At 35.5% G+C, this 16537-nt stretch overlaps 1 protein-coding gene across 1 annotated transcript in view; it reads left to right on the top strand.

Annotated features, from left to right (window-relative positions):
* Window positions 1-16537, top strand: part of DNAH14 (dynein axonemal heavy chain 14) — a 216070-nt gene that overhangs the window by 101711 nt on the left and 97822 nt on the right. The window contains 9 exon segments of the mRNA XM_088132171.1: window positions 1689-1941; window positions 3200-3317; window positions 4262-4491; window positions 6181-6297; window positions 7854-8006; window positions 12370-12499; window positions 12993-13075; window positions 14397-14578; window positions 16392-16520. Of these exon segments, the coding sequence (XP_087988297.1) occupies window positions 1689-1941; window positions 3200-3317; window positions 4262-4491; window positions 6181-6297; window positions 7854-8006; window positions 12370-12499; window positions 12993-13075; window positions 14397-14578; window positions 16392-16520 (1395 nt within the window).

Here is a 16537-nt window from a genome sequence, read left to right as displayed (position 1 = left end):
TGATTCATTGATTATGTGCCATCATGTTGTTTTCAACTCCTAATGACCACTTAGATTTTCTCCATGACAGTCTATCCCTAACCTGGTCTTTCAGGTCTTCTAATGGTGCACTCATTGCCACTGTAACTGAGTCCATCCACCTTGCAGCTGATCATCCTCTTCTCTTTTCTTCTACCTTTCCCAGAATTAGAGCCTTTTCCAGAGAACTAGGTCTTTGCATAATTTGAACCTGGCCATTTGTGCCTTGAGTGAGAACTTTGGGTTTGTTCAATGATCCATTGGTTTGTTTTCTTGGCTATGGTATTCTCAGGAGTCTTCTCCAACACCAAAGTTCAAAGGCATCAATACTCTTCCTATCCTGCTTCTTCAAAGTCCAACATTTGTTTCCATAGTGTGTCACAGGGAATACCACGGCTTGCACAATTCTAATCTTTGTAAGTTTACAGACATCATGACATTTGAATATCTTTTCCAAGGCCTTCATGGCTGCTCTACCAAATGCTAGTCTGTGAAATATTTCTTGGCTGCGTGTTCCTTTACTGTTGGCAGTTGATCCTAAAAGGCAGAAGCTCTCCACCACTTCCATATCTTCACTGCCAGTTCTAAAATTGGTTGTTCTACCTGTTGACATTAGTTTGGTCTTCTTTATATTTAATTTAGTCACATTTTTTCACTGCGCTCTTTGACTTTTAGTACTAGGGCTTGCAGATCCTTTGCATTTTTGGCTATCAGGTAGTATAATTAGCATAGCATAAGTTATTGTTGTTTCTTCCTTCAGTTTTAAAACCACGTTCATATTTTTCCAATTCAATTTTCCTTAATATATATTCAGCATATAGATTGAATAAATAAGGGGAGAGTATACAGTTTTGTCGCACTCTTCTGCCAACCTGGAGCCAGTCTGTTTTGGCATGTTCTGCCTGTATTGTGGCAGTTTCTCATGAGAACAATGAGATGTTCTGGGATTCCCATTTTTCTGAGCACATTCCACAGCTTGACATAATCAACACAATCAAAGGCCTTTCAATAATCAATAAAGCACGTAATGATTTATTTATGGTATTCTTTGGCTTTCTCAATTATTCAGCATGCATCAGCAATAATGTCTTGTATTCCTCTGCCTTTTCTAAAGGCAGATTTGACATCTGGCATCTCCTTTTCCATGTAGAGCTCTAAGTTGTATTGGATGATCCTAAGCATTATTTTGCTAGCATGTGAAATTAAGGATATTGTATGATAATTTGCACACACTATTAAGTTTCCTTGTTTTGGTATTGGAATATAGATAAATCTCTTCTAATCAGTTGGCCACTATGTCATTCTCCAGATTTGTTTGCATAGCTTGGTTAGAATCTTTAATGATTCTTCTTCTGTTGGTTTTAGCTTTACAGATGTTATTTCTTACATGATCATATACTTTTATTGCATAAATTTAATAATGCCTGTACAGTGAGTGACAAATTGGGATACTTTTAATTATTATTTATCTATGAGGAGATTTGTATTTGCAGGAGACAGATGCATATAATGTAAGGAATTAAGTACAGTGCATGTATTCCTAATATATGTATCAAGCTGTCAGATATGAAAATACAGTATATATTACATTTCAGGTACAAATAATAATTAAAAAATCTTTAAATGGATATATTGCTGAACATCTGTTCATGTATTTTCTTTATTTGCAGGATCCCACTGATCTGGGATGGGAGCCTTATGTCAAGACATGGCTGGAAACCATTTCTGAAATAATACCAGAAAATAGTATTGAATATCTTGAAAGTTTGTTTCACTCAAGTATAAAGCTAGGGTTAGCTTTTCTAAATAAACATAAGAAAATGCAAGCATTTCCTGTACATCAGATGGGAATAGTTGTGAACATTTGCAGAATTATTGGTTCATTTATTCATGTAATGAACCTAGGTCAAGGATTACAATGCAGTAAGTAAACTTTTAAAAATGTTTATGGCATAATTCTATATATGCTAAGTACCTTGGAATATGTTTGATTTTGAACTCCTAGAATTCTCAGTAATGGACATGGTGGCTGGGAAATTCTTGAAGTCCACACATCTGGAGAATGTCCTCCAAGCAGGGGAAGATTGAATCAGAAACCATAATTGGTAATTTAAATAAGGATAGTTATCCTATTAGGAAAATTCACTGACCACACTTGATAATATAACCTAACGTACATGCGTTAGTAAAGGAATGGTTCACATCTCAACCATCATCAATTTCTATGGCATTGTTCAATAGAAAATTCCAGAGTAGTATCTTTTTTCCAGCTAACAGTGACTATGAGGGCAGTCACAGAAGGCTCAGAAGGAAGCCATGAGCAAAAAAGGTTGAGAACCCTTAATTTACATGGAAGAAGAAAAAATCATAGATAACAATAGATAAGTATAGATAATAATACATACATACACTTATGCACACACTTTTAAAATGTATTCATTAGCTCTCTTTAAATATAATTTGGGTGTGAGGGAAGGGGGAATTTTTCTCATTTGGGAAAGAGAGCTTTTCAAGGAGCCCAAGTAGCTAAAGTAATAGAGGAGGAGACAGGAAGTTTTCCTTTTGTGAATGTCCCTCCTATCACCTTAAGACTGAAACCAATTTAATGAACTTGCTGTTACTTATGTATCCTTGTTTTGATTAAAGTAACTTAGAGATGAGATTCTACTGCAAAAAGCAGGAAATGTTAGTCATACTTCGCTACTATTCAGCAGGTAGCATCAATCAATATCTCTTCCAGATATCTAATTGCTTTGGGCTGAATAAACCTGTTGTATGTCTTATGTTTCATTTTCCTGAATATGTAATGGGAGATGTATTGTGCCAAAAATATGAACAAAATAATCATATAGTAAAGTCTTTTCTATCCTGTATAAATCCTGATATACTGTATTAGGAAAATGATATCCTGTTCAAGTACAGTAATATATGTAGTATATACAAATAATACTGAAAGAATATACTGCAGATGTATCTACAATTCATGACTTAATTTCTAAATTATCAGCAAAGCTTTGATGTTTCACAATGATTACTCTTTGAAGCAGATTAGGATCAAAGTAAAATGTTCGTATTTACTGTAATCAAAATATAAAATCAATTATATAGGGGAATATAATTGAACTGTAGTATGTATTCAGCTATACCTTGCAAATGTATAATTACAGACATTATATTAAAGGTAAGAAAAGACGACAAAGTAGCACAGTGAGTTTCTCAAACACCATGAGTGATTCTCCACAATTTTTAAATGAATTCAGTTCATTCAGTGGAAGGGTCCCATCAATAATGAAGAAAAGGTAGGTGAACTGTGAGAACAGAAGCACATAAACATATTCCTGTTGAATCAGGTCAGTGGCTCTTCTAGTTTAGCATGCTGTGTCACAGTGATCAGCTAGATGCATTCAGGAAGCTCACAAATATGGGTGGGAGAACAATGGTCCTTTTCCACATTTGCTATCTGGCATCTGATATTTACAGAACATTGCCCATGATTGAGAAGATAGTAACCAACTATCAAGACTAGGACCCACTGATCCTCCACAAATTTGCCCAGTTTTCTTTTAAACTATCTCAGTCGTTGGCCAATTTGTTGGCCAATGTTCTAAATCTCTCTGCATCTAGTTTTAATGTCTCACCCAATATTCTAGCATGATGAAAGAGGGGGAAATCATTCCATGCATGACTTTCTGTATTTCGATTATCTTCTGGCATCCCTGCTTCCTCTCCAAACTAAAACCCCTAAATCCTACCCTTATATATTCTTGCTTAATTATTTGAGGTTTTCCCTTTTTTGTACCCATTCAGGTTTTATTCTTTTTTAAAACATAGTGCTATCCTGCTAATTTCCTGCCAAAAAGACACCAGTTAACTAAGCTGAACAACCTCAATAAAATCACGATAAAATACTAAACTATCATAACAGACCAAATAATAACAGCAACAACAATAATTTATTGAACTTGTATGCTGTCTGACTCTCAATCACTCTGGGCAGTTCACAACAATCAAACAAATTACAATAAAATCAGTAAACCATAAAAGATAAAAGATGGCAAGTGCAATAAAGTATGGGATCTCAATCTCCCTTGCCAAAGGCCTGGGTGAAGAGCCAGGTCATTCATAAATAATGAAATATTCAGGACCTTAAAAATGTATAACTCACATTATAAAAATGCAGTATCCTTTTTGAGGTTTAGCAACAAAGTTGTATTAAAATAACTTCTTTACTCATTAATTTCAGGGGTGATGCAACATGGTTTTGGGAAAAGGAGCCTAATAAAGTGTTCATATTATTAGGGAAAATTTTCATATTTGCATTTACTTGGGCTATTGGAGGAATTTTAAAACGAGAGGAAGAACATGAAGGTGAAACTCTCATTGGTATAAACACTAGCCAAGATGAACTTGCACGTGTAACACGTGACTTCAATTACCTTGTTCGTGATTTATTTGAAAGAAAACCACCTGCTAGTAAGTTTTAAACTTCTACTGCTTTCACAGGATAGTTATTGTATACATTCTAATTGCGTTAACTCAATAAATACTCATATTAAGTAACAAATTAGTGGAAATGGAAAGAGCCAAAGATGTAATTTTATATTTTCAATGAAGCTGAACTATATAGTTTTGTTTCCAAAACTATCTGAAAAATCTAAATATGTGTATGAATGTATGTAAGTAGCATCTATATGATTGTAGATTCTGAATACAGGAGACATTCCAATTGAATCAACTAGCTGAGAAGGAGGTGGAATGCAGAACAATGGCAAAGTCAGATGTTTCATATGGGAGGACCTGGGATTCAATTTCCTTTTACATGAAGATATTAATAGAGCAGGGGAAAATCTTTATGTGAGGGGCCTGGGAATTTGCTGCTGGTCAGCCCAGACTAATTTAGCTAATTCAGTATTACTACAATTATGAATGGACATATAAGAAGTCTACCAATTACTGACAGAACTGTTGATCAATATAAATGTAATCAGATTTTTTTTAAAAAAGAATATTTTTGAAACATGGTTGCAAATGTAGAGTTATGAATTTACTGTTCTTTATATGCTTTTTGCCTAAAAGAATGCTAAGCTGAGGACATTCCTTTCTGCCTTTCTTCCCAGGCCCACAGGCACAGCACACATGCTCTTAGATTCTTCTCCTGCTAGGATATAGCTAGCTAGATGCTAAGCTTTTGTTAGGCAGAGTGTAGATATAACCACATTTCATGCCAAAAATACACACCAGCGTTAGAGAGATGTAAAGAATGTAATGTCCTTATCTCGTTCTCCAAAGAAATCCAGCCAGAAGGTATAAAACATCTGGCTGTTTATTGAGAAAAATAAAACTACATAAAATACAAGTTTCATGCAAAACAGAAAAAAATCACTTCTCATTTATGTGGCATCCAAGACTTATCCAATACACAAGTTTAACAAAGTCTCTAGCCAACAAAAACTCTCAAAGAAGAGGCACATTACTTAGTTATTAGTTACTACTACATAACCTATAAAACTGATTACATGATGACTAAAATCCTACTAAGTAGTGAGACATACAATCACCCACAATTTATTGACACTATGCACCTCCCCTTAGGTAACTAGCATACAGACGCAAATAGGTGGCAGTAAATAGTATACGTGCGAATTAAGAAACCAAATGCAGATGGCATGACTTCTGCAGCCAAAACAATGTTTGGAGATAAGTGATTTGCTTTTCTTCCCATGAGAATATCCTAACAGCTTTGTCTATCCCAATTGTGTATTTCCTAAATATAAATCTCCTTTTTGTTATAACACTGTGTAATTGTATTATGTTCTAAATAGTTTTATTAGTCCTTGCTCAGGTCAGGTTCCTGGTCTCAGGAATGCTCACATGCACACAGAGAATGGTTCCCCTCCAACAATCTGAAGGGGAGCTGTAGTTGAGCTTGCTTGGACTTAAGTACAGCTATTAGCATGATCTAAGATCCAGATTTATTTGGTCCCATTCCTCGCTGCTTTGAATTCTCAACACATTCAAGCCAATGCCTGAACAGAGGTTGGGTGGGTGGGGTTATATGACAGAAACATTTCTGCTATACCCTTTATAGAAATATAATTATAATTTTATAATTTTAGACTGTATATGGTAATAAAACACATCTTTCTCTTTTTGAACTTTCAGATATTCAGTTTCCATCTGGAGATAAAACAGTTTTTGATTATTTTGTGGATTTACAAACAGGTGAATTTGAGCCATGGGGACATTTAGTTCCTAGCACACAATTTCTTATTCAGAAGGGTGAGTATAGTTGTAGTTGTTCATGTTACTAAATTATTTTAACAGTCCTGGAAAACATTTCAAAAATACACATATTTCTCAGAGATGAAGTGAAGCACTCAGTGTTTGGGAAGAGAACAATGTTGATAAGTCCAGAGATAAATTCAGTGCTAGAAGCTGAAGCCTAACTGTATAAATTGAAGCATAATATGATTGAGAATAGACTCCTAGAAATATAGGTGAGCTTTAAGAGTGTTAAAAATAAGAAATGACATTCTTGTTTATGTAAGCACCAAGTATGTGTGTGTGTGTGTGTGTGTGTGTAATAAAACACACTTTTGCCAGTAGGAGCTGAAAGTGTCATTGTCACCATCTCTAAAAAGAACCTGTGATATATGTCTTTCCCATTCATAGACAGCCATTATCATGTCAACAAACATACATTCCTCACAATAGCTCAACGCTACCTAATCAATATACTATTAAAACTCTTGTGTCTATAACTTTCAGCTGGGCGAAGTGGTGTAGAGCACTCATAGAGCAAGAATTTTTGAAACAAGGTACATCAAATGGGCTAACTTACAGAATGTGTCCATATTTCAGGATCCATTATTCCTGTGGGATTGAAATTTGGGAAATTTGTGGCTGCTTCAGCACTGCACTGCAGCAATCAGCCCAGGTCACATGATTGTCATAGGCATATTCCTGACCTCTTTCCTGCCTCTCTCTGTCCCCTGTACCCAATTGTCTGGTGGCAAGGAAACGAGGCAGAAATTTGAAATCTCTTAATGGCAGTTGGCTGTGAGGGAAGGGAGCAACATAGGGCTGGCTGGGGGGTGCCAGTGGTTGATTGGTGAGCCCTTTTCCTCCCTCAAGGGTGGTCCCCTTTAGGGACACGCCGGAATGGGGAGTGGGGGTGCAGTTTTCCTTACAGGCCATGGCTCCCTTTGTTCCACCTCCCCCCAGCAAAGTGGTAGGCAGTTCTGCTGGTCAGCTGAGGGGGGGGTGGAGGAGGCAATGGCAGCTTCACTGGGACTCTCCTGAGGGTCATGGGGGGAGGGCAAGTGGTGCAAGCCTATAATATGTGGCAAGGAAGGGGGGGAGAGAAGGGGGAGGAAGGAAGGGAGGGAGGGAGGGGGAGGGAGGGAGAGAGGAAGGGAGAGAGGGAGGAAGATTTCTGACAGTTTCCCACTAGCAAAATCAGTGAGGAAGCCAGCAGCAAGTTGTAAGTCGCTCACACTCTTGCTGCTTTTTTGCCCTTGGTCATTCTGTTTCTCTGTTTAGATAAGGAAATATCTCTGAAATGATGACCCAACGGGTCACGGGTTGTCTAGTTCTAACTAGTACCTTTCTACCAAGATTTGTTTACCTTAAAATTTCTCCATCCATTTCTATTTACATGTACTTGCAATCATCTGTACCATATTGCATGGACTTCCTAGGGGTTCATAGGATTTGATGAAAGACATAGTGCAACAACAATTCCTTTTTATTTTCTCTCATTAGGAAAACACATCGAAGTATGCAAGCTAAAGCTTGATATTTTAAAATAATTATTTTAATCTTTTAAACTTCAGAGACATCAGATATTTCAGATTCTGATAATAACTTGTCAGAAAACCAAGAAAAGAAAACAGAGCCCTCTGCATTTATTCCCAATATTGATACAATTCGTCACAGCTTCCTAGCAAGTCTTCTTTTATTGACAAAGCACCCAGTACTGATTATAGGTAAGATCATATTTAAATATTAGAAAACAAAATAGGCCCTATCTTCTGAAAAATAATTGTAATTAATGTTGGATTACTCTTTGTATAATCTTTTCATTCTATTATTTGAAAGCCAAGTCATAAACATAACTACAGAACTGTTGAACTGGTAATTTAAAATGCCCATACTGATTTACTGAAAAATTTAGAACAAATCTAAGAACTGTAAAACATGGTACTTTAAATTATTTGAGAGTAGCTAGAATGTAGTTGCTACTCTCAGTGCATAGGAAGTTGCCAAAAAAACAAACAAACTCACAACCCTCCTTAGCTTGTTTTCTGTGACAGATCTGACCTGTACAATCCAAGAGTTGTAAGAATGAAACACAGTTATAAGGGATGTAATCCACTCAATTTAAATTCCATTTATTTACTAGCTACTGTATGTTTGTGCCTCCCAGATTTTTTGGGAAACTTTCCTCTTCCCAATGACAGGAACTTGAATCACTCTTCTTAGGTCTATTGGTGTTGTCAAGAGAATTGTTACATAATCCTCATGCAGAATATGGTTATCAGGTAATTTAGGGAGATGGAATTCTTTTTTGAAATATAATGTACCATGTATTATGTAAAAAATCAACATAAGGTGAACCAATATCTAGCCTTGCTTGAAATATGACTGATAACCTGCCCAAGTAATTGCATTTAATCTATATTGAGGTATTAAGGGTAACATTTTAATTATTAGCAACAGCCTCTTATCCCAAATGTTTCCATAACCTATTTTTAAGGACAGAACCTAACTTTGGTTTTAAACTTATAACTACACACAATGTCCTTTGTGGGATATTCAAGGTATATTCTACTCCTACCTCTAAAGTAAGCTTGTTCCTATGCCAAAATGTTCTGTGTACTAGCCAATCCAGTAGTTACTTAAAGAGTGCCTTGCATAAAGTTTACTTGCCATACTCCCCTGTCATCTTGAATGTTTTTAGTTTTTATGTATAGGGCTTGTTTTCGTAGCTTGACTTTTTAATTAATTAATTAATTAATTTTAATTAATTAACGGGGGTATTTTTTAACTGTTTGTGGGTTTTACTTTCATTGTGAGCCACCCAGAGTCACCCGCTGGGGGAGATGGGCAGCATACAAATTTAATAAATAAATAAATAAATAATTCAGCAAACTAATAATGCAATAATTGGCAAGGTCAATTTGCTTACTTTTGGTTCTGTAATAATATGTCCCTAGTCTTCCAGTATCTACATTACTCAATCTTTGGGGCAAAAGGGCTGTGTGTAATTTAAATACTTCAGGAAGAATCAAAACACCACTATTTGTTTCCCCCTTTTTCAGCTGCCTATTTAGGTTTTTTTTAATTTGTTTGTTTTCAATGGAGGTGACAAAGGGCCAGACTGGTAAACAATCAGGCTAACAGTTGAGATGACCTGCTTTAAACACTGACCCATATTGTTCTTCCCAAATTACATGAGAAATAATACTCTCTAATCTGTATCAGATTATAAATTTGACTATTCTATAATATGCCAGAAAGTCCTTATACATGGTTGCCTGCATTAAGCTCAGTCATATATTATATTGGGCTTTCAGTTAAAAAAAAAAAAGATGCTTTGTTCTGATCCTTCATCATATTTAGATGATTTGGGAGATTAGGCCATTTTGCTTTTTCTATGCCCTGTAGTATATCCTGCATAAACCTCAGAGATGATAGGTTGCAGACAACAATAAATTGGCTTTCAAGATCGTTTCTAGATTACAGATCCTAGCTTGCTTAGAATAAACTGGGACTTAGTTTTACCCATGGCATACTGACCAAAATTTGCTGGGGTGACCAATAGTGTCCTTATTGTTAGCTGGGAATGCTGTGTAAGGCACAGGTGCAAATATTGGTTACCCCATCTATATCATTTCTATTTTACTAAAAAACATTATGTAAAAAGCTTTGATTGACCAAAGCCATAATGGATTGTGGAAATCAACATCTATGGGCCCATTTAGGGACAAACATGGCATATGGTAGATGTAAGAACTTGGGATATAAGAGGGATAAATGATAACGAATATAAATTAAATTAAAGAAATGAAAGAAAATAGATATGTTGTATGCTAAGGGATAGGATGTATTGCATCTGAATGAAGTTGGCCAGATCTTGAGAGGTGGAGCTTATTATTATTATTATTATTATTATTATTATTATTATTATTATTATTATTATTCCCAGGCCAAATTCCAGTCTAAACTTCTGGTTGACTGTGTGACCAACAATAATAGTTTATTAAACTTGTATGCCACCTGACTCTCAATGACTCTGGACAGCTCACAACAATGTAAAAAAATACAATAAAATCAATAAAAGATAAAGATAAAAGATGGCAAGTACACTGAAGTGAGGGATCTCGCTCTCCCTTGCCAAAGGCCTGAGTGAACAGCCAGGTCTTCACAGCTCTTCTAAACAACAGCAGAGTGGGAGCCTTCCAGATTTTGGGGGGAATCTCATTCCAGAGGGCAGATGCTGCTACACAGAATGCACATTTCAGGGGTCCTGATAGGTGACATTATTTAATCGAAGCAACCTGGAGTGTGCCAACCCTGCAGGATCAAATTGGCTGGGCAGATGCTAAGGGAGACAGACAATCCCTCAAGCAACTAGGCCAAGTAGGCAACTTAAAAGAAAATTGGTACAATATGTTCTACAGATGGCATGCAACTCCATCAATAGTATCTAAGATAAACAAATCATACAGTAATAAATGTTTTACCACATGTAGTGGTAAAAACCTCCACATGTTAAAAAAAACCTCCAAAAGTATCGGAAAGATACATATACAATGCAGAAAATTTTGGAATTTAAATTTGAAATGAAACCACAACTTTTCTTAATAGGTGTAATTACAGAAAAAAATCAAGAAAAAAAATCACATTTTAATGAGATACATGCTGACATCAGTGAGAATAAATTTTGCCCAATACTGGAAAAAAGAAATAATTCTGACAACTGATTGGGAACTTAAAGTTGGAGAATATGTAGCAATGGCAAAATTAACAGCATATATTCACAATAGAAGTTTAACCAAATTTAAGCAAGAATGGTTCCCATATGTACAACACATCACGCAGCATGGAAAATATACAGTAATCATTTACAGTCTGGCCCAAATATTTATAAACATTATAAATTAGCAGATGCACAAAAAGGGGGAAGTTAGAAACCCAATTGTCTTCCCCCCCTCCTTTTTTAGTTTAGCCAGTCCAGAAGGATATTGTGGTTGATGGTATCAAAAGGCACTAAGATTGAGGAGTACAAGGATGGATGCGCCACTCCCATCCTGGCCCCGCCAAAGGTCATTTTCAAGCATGATCAGCACTGTTTCCTTACTATACCCCTGTCTGAAATCTGACTGAAACAGGTCCAGATAATCCATTTCCTCCAAGATCCTCTGCAGCTGCCATCCGACTACTTTTTCCACAACCTTCCCTCCAAAGGGAAGACTGGAAACTGAATTACTTCCTGGATAGTAATTGTCCAGAATTGAGAGGCCCAGCCATGGCCACTTGAGAAGGGGGAGTACCACTGCCTCCTTCAAAACCAGAGGGACCACTCCTCAAAGAGGATGATACCATTATATGGACCCATCCCTTGGTCACCTCCGAGGCCACCTTGACAACCCAGGAAGGGCTAGAATCCAACAAACAGACAGCTGAGTTGACAGATTGGAGGATCTTGTCCATTTCCTTGAGAAATTGAACTCACCCCAGATAATCTCACAAGACTGTGCCCCAAGCAACTTATTTGGACCTGCCTAGTCAGAGTCCAGCTTCAAACAAATCCAAGCACCTTTATCCACCAAATAGCATGAATATTCCTTGCTGTAGCCCTGCATATCGTCCTGTGGCCCAGCCCCCCCACTCCCCAAATCACTTTTAACAGGGCCACTGGGCAGTTATCGGTGAACACAATAAGGATAGAGAAAAAGTTTTTAACTGGCAATCAAGAAATTAAATTAGTGCTTAGATGAATCAACTTTGTTTTTCAAATATTAATATCTAGAAATCTTGAACACTTCATGTTGCTTCTGAACTATTCTTTTAGTGCATATATTTTGATCTTTTGTTCACTTGAAAATATATAATGAAACTATAGTATGTACAGTATTAATTTCCCCTTACTAATTCTTGTTAGAATAGTTTCCAATTAAAATAATTTTTGTGTTTCTTTTGTTTAAAATTTATTTTCTTAGTTACAGATAATTCACCAGGAGCTAAATGTTTTCTATTTACTGAAATTAGAAATTTTATAGATTAATTTCTTTACCTCCTTCATTATTACTATCGAGGCCTGATAGTCTCTTCTATAATTTTTAGGGGACCCTGGCAGTGGGAAGACTGCTATGATAGATAATATGCTTGGAAGATTTCAAAAAGATGGATTAAATATAAGGAAGAAAACTATATTAGGAGAGGTCTTTCATTACAACCAAAATAAAACAGCAAGGTAACTGCTTAGAAATTTAGAGGGCAATTCTAAACTTTTTCTCAAGTATATTGATCCTAGAGATTCCAGCATAACCAGTGCCTTAATGACAGAGCAGAAGTGAGAACATCTCTTTTCTTCCCAGTGTCATTTTTTAATACGATCCAGGTTGGGGACATGGTAGAGGGCTGGACGGGTTTTGAATCCTTCATATCTACATCACCCTTGGCTGAGTCTCCAGTTTTTTTCCTTCTTCTTTTCTGACTTTTGACTTTTCCACTGAGGGGGAGGAATCACTGTTAGCTTGTTTAAAGCTAATTCATAGTTGGCTATGCCTGTCTGATGTGACACAGTGCATTTTCTTTAAAATTATCAATATAAATAAATGATCAGTAGTAAAATAATAATAGGTTTAGATTTATTTAAAGTACTGGAAAATACTAGAAAGAAATAACAACAGCCAAAGTTTTGTTTGATGATACTTTTTTTTCATTCTATGTGTTTTACTGTCTAGCTTGATGAAGAACTACAGTATGTTGAAATCAGATCTATTTCGTGGCTCTCGGAAAATGACACATTCTTCAACCAAAGAACTATGTATGTCATTGATTTTAAAAAGTGAAGAAAAAGTTTTAGGATTAGATTTTCTGTTTTAAATTATGGTATTTTCTTTTTAAATAGAAATAAGCTCTTTAAAGTCCAAATAATGCCTAACATTAAATACTGAAATAATCTTAATCTCTTCAGTGGGTTCTTTTTTCATTAAGAGTGGCCAAATTAAAAAAAAAATTAAAAGTCAACCATGGTTCCATAAAATAGTTAAGAATTTTATTCCTTTGACTTTATTTCATTTCTCAACATCTATCTGGGTTTCTTCAGTACATGTAGAGAACTTATCAGTAACTTTCACTTTCAGCCTAATGTACCAGTTAATTTATAAGATTTATAAACTGCTTCACTCCATAAGGCTTTAAGTGGTATAAATACTATAAGAATAATAACAAAATAATATAATAGTAATACAGTAGGGAAAACCAACTTCTTACAAGTCATTTAAAGTGTTGATGTATTGCCTTAGAATAGGTAATGCCAGACAGCTGCCTGAACCAAAAATGACTGTTTTCCAGGTATGATTCTCAATGTTTTCTTGAGCTAGATTTATGGCTGGCCTGGAGAAAATTTATCTATTATATTTTAAACTGATTATATTCTGTTGCTTTGTTCAGAGGGACTTATTTTTATAGCTTTGTTCAGAAGTGCCTGGTCACTTTCCATCCTTTCTACCACTTCAGATTGTAGATATTTGATAATCATATGAAACAATATGTTTCCTATGCATGTTCTGAATACATATGTTTCTGTCTAAATCATTCTTAACATTACAAAGAGTTGAGCTCAACCTGAAGAACTCCTTAGCTTTTCTTCTGTGGTTTTAGAAAAAATAATACCCAAGAGATAAATAAGAGATATTCTAACAAGGAATTCTATATAGTTATATCAGCAAAAGTCACTGCACTTTTAACCAGGAGAATCATACCAGTAATACTTAAATTGCCTTAAATACAATAATAATGCAGGTGAAGTTTGCTGGCTGGGAATGCTTGTTTTCTACCTGATGCTGATCTTACTGTGGCTGTTATTTAGTAACAGGTATAAATTATTTTATAGCTGATCTTACCTTGTTATTTTTTTAAAATGTATAAATATAGTAAAATAATTAGAGATATGCAAAATATTTTAATTTAAAATCTTTCATGGTCAAAATGGTTCATTCCAAGATTGAAATATTTGTGTCACATCTGAACATACCAGAGGTGTTTCTAGCTTGAAATATCTTGAACAGAAAATATTTTGCATACCCCTAATAAAGATTAAAAATTATGTAAAATTCTGACGATTCAATTTGTTAAAGTTTCAGCTCTCAGCCTAATAAGAGAAGACGGTGATCTAGAAGAACCATCTTCAGAAAGTACAAAAAGTCCTATCATTTGTAAATTACAACTAGGTGCTCATACAACTGCAGCCCAAACAAAGGCTTTGATCATCCAGAAATTAATACTGAAAAGTAAAGATACCATGGGTGCTCCACAATCTAAACAAGTAAGAAACTAATGAAGGCTTATCAATGAATCTACCTGAAATATATATGACAAGCAGTTCATTTGGTCTGCATTTCAAAAAGAACTGACTTGATCAATGCTTAGTCTAATGTAAAATTAGATACTTATAGCCTCTACAGGAAAATTTAACATTTCAAAAAATTGCCAAATCTCAGAAAATTTCAGCTGACATCTTGCAAAATCTAATGATCTTACAAAACTTGACTCATTTAATTCTATTTTTAAGTGCTCACTGCTCAAAAGGGTGCTGATCTAAAGTGCACTGTTTGGGATCTAACCCCCAGTGACGTTGGTGACTATTCAGTAGATCTGGAGTAAAAGTGACTTTTTCTTTTCCTTTGTATTAAACGTTCCATGAATAGAGCACAGGAAGAAGAGGAGTCTTTTAATGATGAGCATTCTCATTCCCTCAGTTTGATGGCTAAGCATAGGAGCCACTAAAACTTTAGAGGAAAAAAAAACAAGCTAATTCTACCTGCCCCAATTTTCAGTTTCAATATTCTGTATGTGCTGGAAGCTAAGGTACATGAAAAAAATATTTTTTTCTTTTTTTAAAGCAGACAAAAACCCACAGCAAAACAACTCTCAAGGTACTTTAAGATCATGCTGCTGAAGCTCAGCAATAAAATAGCCATTTTTGAGTAGTGCAATTCCCTCTTTTTTTTTCAAAAATAATTGAAGAAATGGGAGTTTGAGGTCTTTTGGAGGTGAACTATTCTCATCCTTATCTCCCATCACAGCACAAACAGCTGAAATTGTGCCACTGGAATTTGGTAGCAAAATGGCCACATTTTAGCAATGCAATTTGGACACCTTTTAAAATTGTTTTTTTGGGGCTATGTTGGTAAGAATTGTAGTGGGAGACCTCTGGGAGGAGAACTGCTCCCATTGTCATTTTTAAGGCCCTATACAGGTAGTCCTTGTTTAGAAACCACAGTTGGGATCAGCAACTCAATCATTAAGTGAAAGAGCTGCTAAGTGAAACCACGACTATGCTTATGACCTTGCTTCAGTTTCCTTTGCTTTACAGACCTGTGAAGGTTGTAAATGCAAGGATTGGCCATAAAGTGACTTTTTCATCACCGTCATATCTGTGAATGGTTGCTAAATGAGGTAGTCAGTCAACAAGGATTATGTATAAAGCCACTGAAAGCCACAAAAAAGTACCAGCGGTTTCAGCCATCCCCCTTTACTGACAGCATCAGAAAGTCTCCTTTGGTACACCCAAATGGTCATTAAGCAAGAACTACCTGTACAAACTTTCATCATTACAGAGAATACAAATAGTCCCCTGGTTAAGAATGCCCAGTTTACAGATGAACCGTAGTTAAAAATGGAGCCTATTGTAGCAAAATTCAAATTAAATACACAATGATTCGAGGTAAATACACAATGGTTTGAGTTAATTACACAATACTACTTATACAGTATTATACAATAATACTGTTCCAGCTAACATACAAATTTGACTTAAGGACAGAAGGGAACAGAACTCATTCTTAAACTGGGGGACTACCTGTAGTCCCATCAAATGCAAACAATCCTAATTCAGATAATTTATTAAGAAACTCTTTGTTTGAGCCAATTACTCATTCTCTGGGTATTTAGGGGGCTTTTCCATGCCATCTTTTCAATGGCTAAGTACAAGAATATATGCATATTCAGCACAATGGATCATAGCTATTATATGTAAAAATGAAATTGCCATGGATAGAAATTAAGTGTCAAATGTTTTTTGTTAATATACTTAAGATGTGATAATCATGTGTGATTTTTATTCTACTTATTTCAAGGCAGTATTGTTTATTGATGATCTGAACATGCCAATTGCAGAAGAGTATGGATCTAAGCCACCATTAGAGCTCATCCGTCAGTTTGTGGAGCTGAGAGGATTTTATGACATTAAACAGCTTGAATGGAAGGTATTGCTTAATATGAG

Source organism: Python bivittatus, unplaced genomic scaffold (genome assembly GCF_059951505.1).
Source record: "Python bivittatus isolate LINGU-HERP-01145 unplaced genomic scaffold, Pbiv_v1 ctg000020_np1212, whole genome shotgun sequence".
Classification (NCBI taxonomy): domain Eukaryota; kingdom Metazoa; phylum Chordata; class Lepidosauria; order Squamata; family Pythonidae; genus Python; species Python bivittatus.
This window is presented reverse-complemented; position numbering and strand designations above follow the sequence as displayed.